Source organism: Cebus imitator, unplaced genomic scaffold (assembly GCF_001604975.1).
Source record: "Cebus imitator isolate Cc_AM_T3 unplaced genomic scaffold, Cebus_imitator-1.0 Scaffold325, whole genome shotgun sequence".
Taxonomy (NCBI): domain Eukaryota; kingdom Metazoa; phylum Chordata; class Mammalia; order Primates; family Cebidae; genus Cebus; species Cebus imitator.
In genome coordinates this window covers 1,741,427-1,754,552 of record NW_016107640.1, presented here as the reverse complement: position 1 = coordinate 1,754,552, position 13,126 = coordinate 1,741,427, and the positions used below count along the sequence as shown (strand labels likewise).

General features: G+C 40.7%; 1 protein-coding gene across 1 annotated transcript in view; it reads left to right on the top strand.

The window, feature by feature from the left end:
- MAPK6 (mitogen-activated protein kinase 6) overlaps window positions 1-8,518 on the top strand; it is a 49,437-nt gene extending 40,919 nt beyond the window's left edge. Inside the window, exons 3-5 of the mRNA XM_017504645.2 lie at window positions 1,810-1,975; window positions 3,070-3,271; window positions 6,158-8,518. Coding sequence (XP_017360134.1) covers window positions 1,810-1,975; window positions 3,070-3,271; window positions 6,158-7,256 — 1,467 coding nt within the window. The 3' untranslated portion in view covers window positions 7,257-8,518. The remainder of the gene's footprint in view (window positions 1-1,809; window positions 1,976-3,069; window positions 3,272-6,157) is intronic.
- Window positions 8,519-13,126: the final 4,608 nt, after the last annotated feature.

Sequence of the window (13,126 nt, the reverse complement as noted above, 5' to 3'; positions counted from 1 at the left end):
TAGTAGAGACGGGGTTTCACCATGTTGACCAGGATGGTCTCGATCTCTTGACCTTGTGATCCACCCGCCTCGGCCTCCCAAAGTGCTGGGATTACAGGCTTGAGCCACCGCGCCCGGCCCCAGGTTTCTTAATTCAGTATCTCCACTCAGATGTCTAATAACATCCCAAAGTTAACCTACCAGAACTGGGCCCCTGGTATTCTTCCTCCTTCTTGGTTTTTACTATCTTCCCTCATGTTAGCAAACCAGTACCTCCATTTTTCAGTTGCTTCGGCAAAAATCTTGTGGTTGTCCTTCACTTCTGTTAGTACAGATCCTGGGGGCTCTTTCTTGAAACTATATGCAGACTCTAACCGCTTGTGACTATCTCTCTCACTATTTCCTGCCCCAGTCCAGTCAGCCATTATGTCTCTCCTGTTAGAAGGACCTTCTCTTTCCTGCTTCAGTGTTTGCTGTCTTTAGTTACCACATCGAAGCCAGAGTGGCCCTGTTGAAAGATAAGGTAGATCATGTCATATCTTTGCTCAAACTGTGTGACGGCTTCCCATCCAACTCAGGGTAAAGCAGACCCTCTGTGTGCTAGTATAGTACCACTCTGACTTCATCTCCCACTATCTGCCCCAAGCTACTGTACTTTTCTACACTCATCTAATGGTTGTTTCTTGGACATACCAACTCACGTCTCTCCTCTGGGCTCTTCCATCTTCCTAGAATTCCTTTCTTTTTCCATATGAATGTTTGATGTATTCCCTACTTCCTTAATTTTCCACTTCTGAGGCCTTCCTTGATCTTTTATTTTTTTTAAGACAGAGGTTGTGTTACCCAGGCTGGAGTGCAGTGACATGATCTTGGCCCACTGCCACCTCCTCCTCTAGGGTTCAGGCACTTCTCATACCTTAGCCTCCCGAGTAGCCAGCTAGTGTGTGCCAGGCCCGGCTAATTTTTGTATTTTTAGTAGACATGGGGTTTTGCCATGTTGGCCAAGCTGGTGTTGAAGTATAAACCCTATTCCTCCCAACAGTGCTATCACCCTTAGCCTGCTCTATTTTTCTTTATAGCATATGTCACCATAAGACCTACTATTCTTCACAGAATTGTCTTTGTCCACAAGATTATAAAATCCATGAAGGCAGAGACTGCTTCATAGTGAAAACTAAAAATTTTTTTTTTTTTTCTTTAGCTGGCAGCCTGGCTAGAGAAAATTAAAATGTTAAATGAATTTATAGACATTAAAGGAAAGGCAAGTGGAATTTTGTTTTGTTTTGTTTTTGAGACAGGTTCTCTGTCTTCCAGGCTGGCATATACAGCAAATGGAATTTTTAAAGGTCACCTATTTAGCCTAAAGCTTCCCCCTTTATTTAATTGCCTGACAGCCTAGAAATGCTATCTGAGCCCTGACATAGTACTATAAAACTTCTTGTTTTACAAATCTCATCCAACTCTCCATTTCGTTGATGATGAAGTTAAGGTGTTAGCTATTGTCTCTGAAGTTATAGCCAGTTAATTAGTGGTACAGTTAAGACCAGAATCCAGATCTCTTCAATCTCAATTGCTTTTTTTTTTCCATTAGTTTCTTATAACCTTAATATGAGACCAAAGTTAGAGTGAGTTTCCTGTGGAAACAAAGGAGCTAAAACTATGTATCTCGGTAAGCAGAAAGTTGGACAGATTGGTGATATTTAAAGCAATAAAACCTGCTGATTGTTCAATTCAAACTCCCTCCCCCACTGGTCATTATAAATTTAAATTTATTTTAGTATGTTTATTGTGAAATAAACATTGAGGAATGTGTGTGTGTTTTAACCCTCAGGTGCACATGAACTTGAACAGATGCAGCTGATTTTAGAATCTATTCCTGTTGTACATGAGGAAGATCGTCAGGAGCTTCTCAGCGTAATTCCAGTTTACATTAGAAATGACATGACTGAGCCACACAAACCTTTAACTCAGCTGCTTCCAGGAATTAGTAGAGAAGGTATTGTGACTTGAGAGTAAACCTCACATTAATGCCTGTGTGTGAAGCAGAATCTGTGTAGGGAAGCTTGAGTTTTTCATCCATAGATATGGGCTTTCTCTCAAATAGCCTTTATGCACTTAAGGTATACCTGAAACTTTAACTCTCGTTTTCCCTTTTTTTGTCCTGATATTTAGGCTATGATCTGTTTCTTTATTTCTCTGAATCACTTTCCAGATTCCAGAAAGTTAAGCTGGGATGGAATTCTGTTATATGTTAAGTTATAATGGTATGGATATGACTTAGATGTGAAAGATAATTGAGTCCTGGGGAAAGCAACAAGGAAGAGGTGGAGGAAAGAGCAAAACCCAAGCAAAAATAGTGTATGTGACTCTGGATTAATCCCTAGGAGCAAAACATAAAAGAGTTTGTGGATCGGTGTTAACAGTGTTAGATACTAAATGTGAAGAATTATGCAAGCTTAGAAATATAGGAGGTTAGAATCAAAACTTTGTCAACCTTAAAGCAATAAATTTCATGTCTCAAAATGGAGTAGTAACATAGCTTTAGGATTTGTTGGTATAAATCAAAGTCTAACTTTTATAGTAGTTAAAATAGTATTTTTTTTTTTTTTTTTTTTTTTTTTTTTTTTTGGAGACAGAGTCTTGCTCTGTTGCATTCTTGCCTTACTGCAACCTCTGCTTCATGGGTTCAAACGATTCTACTGCCTCAGCCTCTCGAGTAGCTGGGACTATAGGCGAGTGCCACCAGGCTCAGCTAATTTTTGTATTTTTAATAGAGATGGGGTTTCACCATGTTGGCCAGGATGGTCTTGACCTCGTGATCTGTCTGCCTTGGCCTCCCAAAGTGCTGGGATTATGGGCATGAATCACCGTGCCCAGCCAACAAATTAACTGTGTAATTGTGTAGTCTATTTTTCCCCTTTATAAGATGGGGACTTCTATAGTACAATTAAGATGCTCAGTTCCTGTTGCATAGTATGAAGTGCTAAGGTAATCACTTAGCTAATCATTTAAATAAATGAAATCAACATTTGCTGTTTTTCTAAAGAGAAGCGATTCTTTTCTGAAAAACTTTTACCTTTCCTTCTGCAGCACTGGATTTCCTGGAACAAATTTTGACATTTAGCCCCATGGATCGGTTAACAGCAGAAGAAGCGCTCTCCCATCCTTACATGAGCATATATTCTTTTCCAATGGATGAGCCAATTTCAAGCCATCCTTTTCATATTGAAGATGAAGTTGATGATATTTTGCTTATGGATGAAACTCACAGTCACATTTATAACTGGGAAAGGTGAAATACTACTAAATTAGAAAAGTAATATTTACTGAACTTTCGGTGAACCAGATATAGTCAGTTTTTATTTTTAAATCCTATAGAAGACAAGGTAGAAGTCTTAAAAATTTAGTGATGTAAAAATACAAAAGTTAGCTGGGTGTGGTGGCAGGTGCCTGTAGTCCTAGCTAGCTACTTGGGAGGCTGAGGCAGAAAAATCGCTCGAACCCGGGACCCAGAGGCTGCTGAGATTGTGCCACTGCATTCCAGTCTGGGCAATAGAGCAAGACTTCATTCCAAAAAGAAAAATTTACTAATGGTCTCTAATAATATCCGTAAGTAGCTATTTTATTTATTTATTTTTTTAAGATGAGGTTTCACCATGATGGCCAGGCTGGTCTTGAACTCCTGACCTCAGGTGATCCACCCACCTCGGCCTCCCAAAGTGCTAGGATTACAGGCGTGAGCCACCGCACCCGGCCAGTAGCTATTTTAAATGTTTAATAAAGTAATTACTGCTCAGACCATACATAATGGGAAAAGTTAAATGCTACTTTGAAACATTTTCAGAGTCATTAAAGCATATTTAGTTAATAAAATTATAACGTCCTTTAACTGAAGGTTAGAAATTAATCATTTATGAATGTCAGAACAATTTAAGATGTTAGATGACAAGACTCATATCCAATAAAATATCTCCACTGTCTCAGTGGTATGTCTTAAGATAAAAAATATTTGACTCATATGTAGTATTTTAGTTGTTTTAAGATGGAGTCTCACTCTGTCACCCAGTCTGGAGTGCAGTGATGCGATCTCGGCTCACTGCAACCTCTGCGTCAGCCTTCTGAGTAGCTAGGATTACAGATGCCCGGCTAATTTATTGTATTTTTAGTACAGGTGGGGTTTCATTATGTTGACCAGGCTGGTCTCGAACTCCTGACATCAGGTGATCCGCCTGCCTCAGCCTTCCAGTGTTGGAATTACAGGTGTGAACCACGGCACTCAGCCAATAATTTGAATCTGTTTTCATAATGACAGAATTATTGTGAACACACTTAACATAGGTTCAGTAAAAGGGACTTTTATAGTCTAAACATTACAATGTTATCCATATTTTGATGTTTTATAAAGTGAAAGAATTGGATTTCTAAATTTTGGGGGGAAGTTTGGCCAGGTGCCGTGGCTCATGCTTGTAATCCCAGCACTTTGGGAGGCCCAGGTGGGCCAATTACTTGAGGTCAGGAGCTCGAGACCAGCCTGGTCAAAGTGGTGAGACCCCGTCTGTACTGAAAATAGGAAAATTAGCTGGGTGTGGTTGTGGGGGCCTGCTACTTGGGAGGCTGAGGCAGGAGAATTGCTGGAACCTGGGAGGGTGGCTATTGCAGGGAGCCGAGATGATGACACTGCACTCCAACCTGGGTGACAAAATGAGACTTCATTTGAAAAAAAAAATTTATGGGGAAGTTTAAACATAATTCTGCTTCAAAGTAGGATGGTAGCTTATCGAGTCATCAGGTGATTTTGATACATGGCCAGGTTTGGAAACCACTAATGCCAATCTTAAGATTTTAGGTCAGGCATGGTGGTTCACACCTGTAATCCCAGCACTTTGGGAGGCCGAGGCGGGCCGATCATGAGGTCAAGAGATCAAGACTATCCTGGCTAACATGGTAAAACCCCTTCTCTACCAAAAATTAGCTGGGCGTGGTGGTGCATGCCTGTAGTCCCAGCTACTTGGGAGGCTGAGGCAGGAGAATTGCTTGAACCCGGGAGGCGGAGTTGTAGTGAGCTGAGATCCTGCCACTGCACTCCAGCCTGGGCGACAGAGCAAGACTCTGTCTCAGAAAAAAAGAAGATTTAAAAAAATTCTTTTCCCCCTCCTCAAATGGTGAGATATTGGTATGTTTACACAAATTTGCAGACTACTTTGTTTTCCTCCATGGTTCTTTTCTGAGACAGTCTCACTCTTTCACCACGGCTGGAGTGCAGTGGCGCCATCTGTCTGCTCACTGCAGCCTCCCTGAGCCTCTCTAGTAGCTGGGACTACAGGCGCCCACCACTGCGTTAATTTTTTTTTGTTTGTTTTTTTTTTTTTTTGAGATGGAGTCTTACTCTGTCACCCAGGCTGGAGTGCAGTGGTGTAATCTCAGTTTGCTGCAACCTCAGCCTCCCTAGTGGCCGGGATTACAGGTACCTGCCACTAGGCCTAGCTAATTTTGCATTGTTTTAGTAGAGATGGGGTTTCACCATGTTGGCCAGGCTGGTTTTAAATTCCTAACCTCAAGTGGTCCACCCATGTTAGTCTTCCAAAGTGCTAGCATTGCAGGCATGAGCCACTGCACCAGGCCTGCATTTTCTATTCCCTCTTCCCTGTCCCCCAACCAATTTTTGTATATATCAGTGACTGTGCATGGTGGGGTCACTTTGCTGTCATGGGTCAGTAGTAGGATAGCACATTCGGTAACCTGTATACCCAGGGAGATTTTTGCTTTTCATGGTGATGAGTTTTTAGTGAACTTCCTCTTCTAGTTACCCTTACTGAGGAGTAAAAATTTGTAGGGTACTCAATTGAGATTCTGTATTTTGTGGCCATGAAAGTTTTTAGCTGCTTGAAACTGGCAGACAAAAACCAAACTGGAGATAAATGAGAATTGGTCTTATTTAAGAATGCAAGACTCAGTTCCTCATGAGGTTACAAACTTCATTGGCAGTTACCAAATATAGTAACAGAGCTTACCCCTCCAGACTAAGTTCTAGTAGGGCAAGGCAGGCATTTGGCTTTATTTTCCTATGATTATCCCCTCATAGACCTAGCACTGTGCTGTCACATAAAAGGTACTCGGTGAATTAGAAAATGAAATCAACCACATGGAGTAACACTAGTGTGTATTGATTTTTTTTCAGGTACCATGATTGTCAGTTTTCAGAGCATGATTGGCCTATACATAACAACTTTGATATTGATGAAGTTCAGCTTGATCCAAGAGCTTTGTCTGATGTCACTGATGAAGAGGAAGTACAAGTTGATCCCCGAAAATATTTGGATGGAGATCGGGAAAAGTATCTGGAAGATCCTGCTTTTGATACCAATTACTCTACTGAGCCTTGTTGGCAGTACCCAGATCATCATGAAAACAAATACTGTGACCTGGAGTGTAGCCATACTTGTAACTACAAAACGAGGTCATCATCATATTTAGATAACTTAGTTTGGAGAGAGAGTGAAGTTAACCATTACTATGAACCCAAGCTTATTATAGATCTTTCCAATTGGAAAGAACAAAGCAAAGAAAAATCTGATAAGAAAGGCAAATCAAAATGTGAAAGGAATGGATTGGTTAAAGCCCAGATAGCACTAGAGGAAGCATCCCAGCAACTGGCTGGAAAAGAAAGGGAAAAGAATCAGGGATTTGATTTTGATTCCTTTATTGCAGGAACTATTCAGCTTAGTTCCCAACATGAGCCTACTGATGTTGTTGATAAATTAAATGACTTGAATAGCTCAGTGTCCCAACTAGAGTTGAAAAGTTTGATATCAAAGTCAGTAAGCCAAGAAAAACAGGAAAAAGGAATGGCAAATTTGGCTCAGTTAGAAGCCTTGTACCAGTCTTCTTGGGATAGTCAGTTTGTGAGCGGTGGGGAGGACTGTTTTTTCATAAATCAGTTTTGTGAGGTAAGGAAGGATGAACAACTTGAGAAGGAAAACACTTACACTAGTTACCTGGACAAGTTCTTTAGCAGGAAAGAAGATACTGAAATGCTAGAAATGGAGCCCACAGAGGATGGGAAGCTTGGGGAGAGAGGAAATGAGGAAGGATTTCTGAACAACAGTGGGGAGTTCCTCTTTAACAAGCAGCTCGAGTCCATAGGCATCCCGCAGTTTCACAGCCCAGTCGGGTCACCACTCAAGTCCATACAGGCCACCTTAACACCTTCTGCTATGAAATCTTCCCCTCAGATTCCTCACAAAACATACAGCAGCATTCTGAAACATCTGAACTAAAACACTCAGCAGACACTTATCTTTGTATTCTTCATGAAATGTGTGTTTGTCTTTTTTTATTACTAGTGTTTAAGTCATTTTTTACTTGAATCAGATGGTGTCATTTAGTAAGAATTTTATTAGTTCTTGGTTTTTAAAATCCAGACTTTCTTTTTCTACATGTGAGATAGTTTTCATTTTAACTGGCATGTCATTTGCACACAAAAATAAAGACTAGAGTAAAATAATGCAACGCAGGAGGAGACAAAAGCAATGCACTAAGACAAAGAACATTCTCTCATAGAACAGTGATCTGTTTTACAGGAAACAAACCTTGCCTTGAAAATTACACAGTGAGACTGTACATAATTGCATGAAAATATCTATTTTTTTCCTAAGACATTTTTCATTCATGAGTATTTTCAAGTTTTTCATACTGTACACATTTCTTAAAACACATGATACCAGCAGCAACTGAAAATGAATGCCGAATTTGGTACACATGTGTTATCTACCTCAAGGTAACAAAAGTATGTGGCAAAACATATACCACCCATAGTGCTTCACAATATGCACTTCTATTTAGCCAGCGTTTATTGTAGTAAACTATTCTTAATAAGACTCATTCATTGTTTATAAATGTTCTGGTATGCATTCTTTATAGTGAAGTGTTAATACATCACATCTTATTTATTTTAGCAAATCAGTATATTTTCTGTATTTAATTATAAAAATTAACTTAGTTTTTAAAATTTATTTGCAAATACACTTTTTCCATTTGGCACTATGGTTTGTTGCCTACCTAGCTGAATATATTATGTCAGCTTATCCCAAGGCTGTCCACGTACTTAATTTACTTAAGTGTTCATTTTAAGTAACGTGCTCACTGTGTATAGGAATTTGTATTTTGGAGGTGCTTGATCTATCTACAAAGAAAAATTAATTAGGAATTACTTTATTATAAAATGCTCCTAGAAGTCTTAATTGTGTTTATTTTTTAAAAAAAACGAATGTTAGACTTGTGTGCATGGAAGTAATTAAGGTACATCATTGTAGTTTAAAAGTTGTACATGATATAAGACATTTTGTTTTTACTGTATGTTTTTACTGAATGATCTATTCCCCATCCCAAGGCAAGCATGAATAAAATTAGGTTAAACGTAGCATGTGGCATCGCAGTCTCTTAGAATTTGTTTCATCTATTTTATTTTATTGAATACTGTCTGTATCTTTGGTTATCTTGTTTGAAGAAAAAGGACAAATAAAACATGGCCAGCAAACACGGCTCCTGTTTCACTCTTGGGTTAATGAAAATTTTCTGCTAGAATGAAAATTACTACCAGAATCACTTTGAATTATGGCCATAGTTAAATAGCTAGTCTGAAAGGCTGACAAGATTTCAAGTCTTTTGACTTTAACCATCACACATTACAATGGAATAAGGCTTTATACATTTCAAAACTGTTAGGTAAGACGTGTGTCGAAGCTTTGAACTGCCGTCAGAAAACTTGAGAAGTATTTGCTCCATGATACATCTTTCGTTTGCTTAGGAACTTAACCTTTTACTTATCCAGCTATAAAACCATCCTCCTTTTCACCTCACTTTTCAGTGTGTCTTTCATCCTTGTTTTATACAACACCAATTCTGTTAGTATCCGCCCGCCTACCTTCCCAACAATGGACTTCATCTGGATTCACAAAGCTTTTAAGATATATATTTTTTCTGCTTGAGTGCTGTTACGTTAAGACTTTAAACACATGCACAGATTACCTTAAAAGGACAAGCTCTGAAATGCAGTCATGAGAATTTGTTTGTAGAAAAAAATGGGACCCTTATAGTTGGAGCTGGGTGGGGTGATAAGTGCAGAGGCTTTGAGTGTCATGACAGCATGAGATGGACAGGAGGCGAAGGAAGCAATGGGCAGCAGACATTTGTCCCTGATCCTCCATTAGGACTTTTTTTTTTGGGGGGGTGGGGGTTGGGAAATAAATGTTTGAGAATAATTAGCTTCGAATGTAAAATGCTGTCTTGGCTGGAGGAGGCCTAGGATTTTTCTTACTCAGAAACTTGCTCCTGGACTTAATCTGTATTTGTTACTGTCACTTTCGCAGTTTAGTGGCTATCTACACAATGGTCTATTGTTGGCGTTAAAAAGTGAAAACAGGCTGGGCTCTGTGGCTCACGCCTGTAATCCCAGCACTTTGGGAGGTCAAGGTGGGCGGATCACAAGGTCAAAAGATCAAGACCATCCTGACAAACATGGTGAAACCCTGTATCTACTAAAACACAGCTGGGAGTGGTGGCGCGCACCTGTAGTCCCAGCTACTCGGGAGGCCGAGGCAGGACAATTGTTTGAACCCAGGAGGTGGAGGTTGCAGTGAGCCGAGATCACACCACTGCACTCCAGCCTGGTGACAAGAGAGCGAGACTCTTTCAAAAAAAAAAAAAAAGTCAAAACATAGTCATCAAAGTAAGTAAAACGTTGAAATCCCTTATATAAAATATGTTTGCTTTAGGGTGACCCAGGCTGGGTATTAACTTGTAAAGTCAATTTCCAATTAAAAACTATATGTGCCATTTACTTTTTCCCCACCTGTAATCAAAGTATCTTTATAGGGTAATGAAGATGAAACAGAAGTTTTGCTCTGCCACCCAGGCTGAAGTGCAAAGGCATGATCACAGCTCACCACAGCCCCGAACCTAGGCTAGAGTGATCATCCCACATCAGCCTCTTGAGTAGCTAGGAGCAGCTGGCATATTTGTCAAAGATCACTTGGCCATATACGCGAGGATTTCTTTCTGGGTTCTCTGTTATACAATGTCCCTGTTTGTCTCTTATGACAGTTTTTGACAGTGGTTTTTTCCTGTGAGACAGGGTCTTACTCCATGGCCCAGGCTGGAGTGCAGTGACATGGTCACAGCTCACTGTCACCTTGACCTCCCGGGCTCAGACAATCTTGCCTAAGCTTCCTGCGTAACTGGAGCTACAGGCATGAGCCAACATGCCCAGCTAGTTTTTAAATTTTTTCATAGTACTTTAAACTTTTTTTTTTTTTTTTTTTTTTTAAGAGACAGGGTCTCCGGAGCCATGTCACCCAGGCTGGTCTTGAACTCCTGGGCTCAAGCCATCGTCCTTCCTTCGCCTCCCTGTGTGCTGGAATTAGAGATGTGAGCCACTGTGCTGGACTGTAAAGCATTTTTTCCGACATGAGTATGGCCACCCCTGGTGTTTTTATCATTTGCCTGATAGCTTTAGCTTTAACTGCTATGCCACAATGTATTTTGTTAAATGACATCTTCCAAAATTGTGCTTCTACCAATATCTTTGCAGTGAGAATTCTTGTGAACATGTGTAAGAATGTCTTTACGGCAGATACCTAGGAGTGGAGTTGCTATATATCTTCAAGTCTATGAAGATGCCATATCCAAATCCAAAAGTGATTGTACTGACTCACATTTCTGCCAGCAATGCACAAGAGTTCCTATTCACCCACATGCTTCCAAACAAGAAACCAACTTTCTTCCATTGAATCAATCCTACCAGTTTTGCAATGTTCAGTTTAACTCCAGCAGGAATCAGGATTTCTAATTCCAAGCAACTGCATGGCAGGAAATTGTGACTACACCTGAGAGATCCTTATGTAGCCGCTTCAATATGAGATTGCCTTGTATCTCATTTCCTATTGCTTCAGCCACTGCAGCCTGGGAACAGAGAGCTTGAATCTTAAAGGCTGAGCCAATTATGTAATTTACACAAGGGCCCATATCTAGGCAGTAGAAGCAGAGCATGAATCAAATAGGGTTTTCAAATAAAATCCGAGCAAGTATTACCTTTGCTTCTCAGTTAAAAAACCTGCGTAGCATTGCTTATGAAATTATCATTTTATTTGCAAGTAGTGTTTTCCATTCGATGCTTTGGTGTTTTTTTTTATTTTATTTTTAATTTTTGAGATAGAGTTTTGCTCTTGTCGCCCAGGCTGGAGTGATGGTGCTATCTCGGCTCACTACAACCTCCGCCTCCCAGGTTCAAGCAATTCTCCTGCCTCAGCCTCCCAAGTAGCTGGGATTAAAGGCATCCACCACCACGCCCAGCTAATTTTGTATTTTCAGTAGAGACAGGGTTTCTCCATGTTGGTCAGGCTGATCTCGAACTCCTGACCTCAAGTGATCTACCCACCTTGGCCTCCCAAAGTGCTGGGATTACAGGTGTGAGCCACTGTGCCTGGCCTGATGTGTTTTATATAGAGCACAGTTAGTGGTCTACTCAGCAAGTGGACAGTTGTCTGAACCAGTGACCTGCTCCCAGCCTTTTCATTACCTGCTTACTATTGATTAAAAACCAATAGAGGCTCCACCCTAAGTAGGTCCATCATGTATGTCATATTAGTCAATTGTAGTTTTACCTGAAGTGTGTCCACGTGAGCACTGTTTATAATAAATATCATTTAGATCCTAGCACCTTCTGAGTAGAGAAGACGACTGAATTGGAAATCAGGATATCTGAGTTCTGGACCCAGTTTTACCACTGACTCCATCACTTGGGTGTCACCATCTTGGTGAGCCTACGTTCCTTATTAAACTACAAGATGCGTATTACTCGAGCCTGACCTGGAACAACTTCAGTACCAGACCTTGTCTTATTGAATTCTAACCCATTATAATAGCATAGCGATTAGCTCTTGCCAGAATGTGCTTGCTTATAGATCTTCTATAATATCTTTATTGAACTGGGAGCATTAAATGTACCTTTTCAGCAGATTGAGAATGAAATTTTGTGATCAGTGCACCCTTACCAGTTGACAAGTAGCGAAAAAGGCACCAGTATTGGAACTCCACGGTTGTTTGCCTTTGAAAGAGCAAAGCTCACTAAGTTCTTTTCTAGAGGATCTAGGGCAGTCTCCTTAATTAAGCCAGGTGAAGAGAAGGATCTTTGTGAGCTCTTCCAACAAAGATTCCGACATCTGCATGACAAATATCTTACAGAAGGGAAGGGTGTTTGACCATCCACGTTACAGCACTGTTGCAGTTATAATGCAGAGGCCAAACAATGAAATTCTACCGGATTTGCATGTTTATCTTAGTATAATACAGTGGGAGTGTTACAAACCTAGCTAAGCACAAGACTGACTTTCCATTACAATCGTCTGCCTCTGCAACACCTTGCCTCATTAAGTCTTAGTGCTGCTGTAGTTGGGTGAGTGGGAATGCTGGTGCCAGATCTGAGATGCTGCTCCTGGGCTCCTGGTTCAAAGTCCAGTCCAAGTCTGTTTCTTCCTGCCTAATGTAAACCACAAACTTGGATCCATGTCTGTACGTTTAGACTCTGCTTCCACCTGGACTTAGAAACCCACACCCTCCTGACTTCAACCTCTGAGGCAACCTCAGCTGCCAGCTGGGACACTGACCCTAGCAGCACTGGATAATGGTCAGGCATGCTTCAGAGTCAGATCCAAACAGACCTTCAAAGAGTTCTCGTGCTTGCCAGCCTTGTGGCCTTGCAGAGGTCATTCGACCTTTTGATTTTCCTCATTTGTCAGGTAGAGCTAATGATACCTAATTCATAGAATTGTAAGAATTCAATGAGCTACTGTACACAAAGCCTTTTTAGCATGATGTCTGGTACTTAATAAATCACCATTGCCCTTGTCCTGTTTGAATTACTTCCCGTGCCACCCAAATTGTACTGAACACTGGATTCTGACCTTGACCCTGCCTCCAGTATTGCATTCTCCTATCAATCCAAACTTTTGGCTTTGACCTACAGCAGGGTTCTTGCTCTAGCCATAATGCCCATCAGCTCTAACCAACTTTTGGATCTAGCTTCTGGTCCTTTCTCACCAGCCAAACGCTTGCCCAAATGAATTTAATATAGCAGCTCTCAGATTCCTAA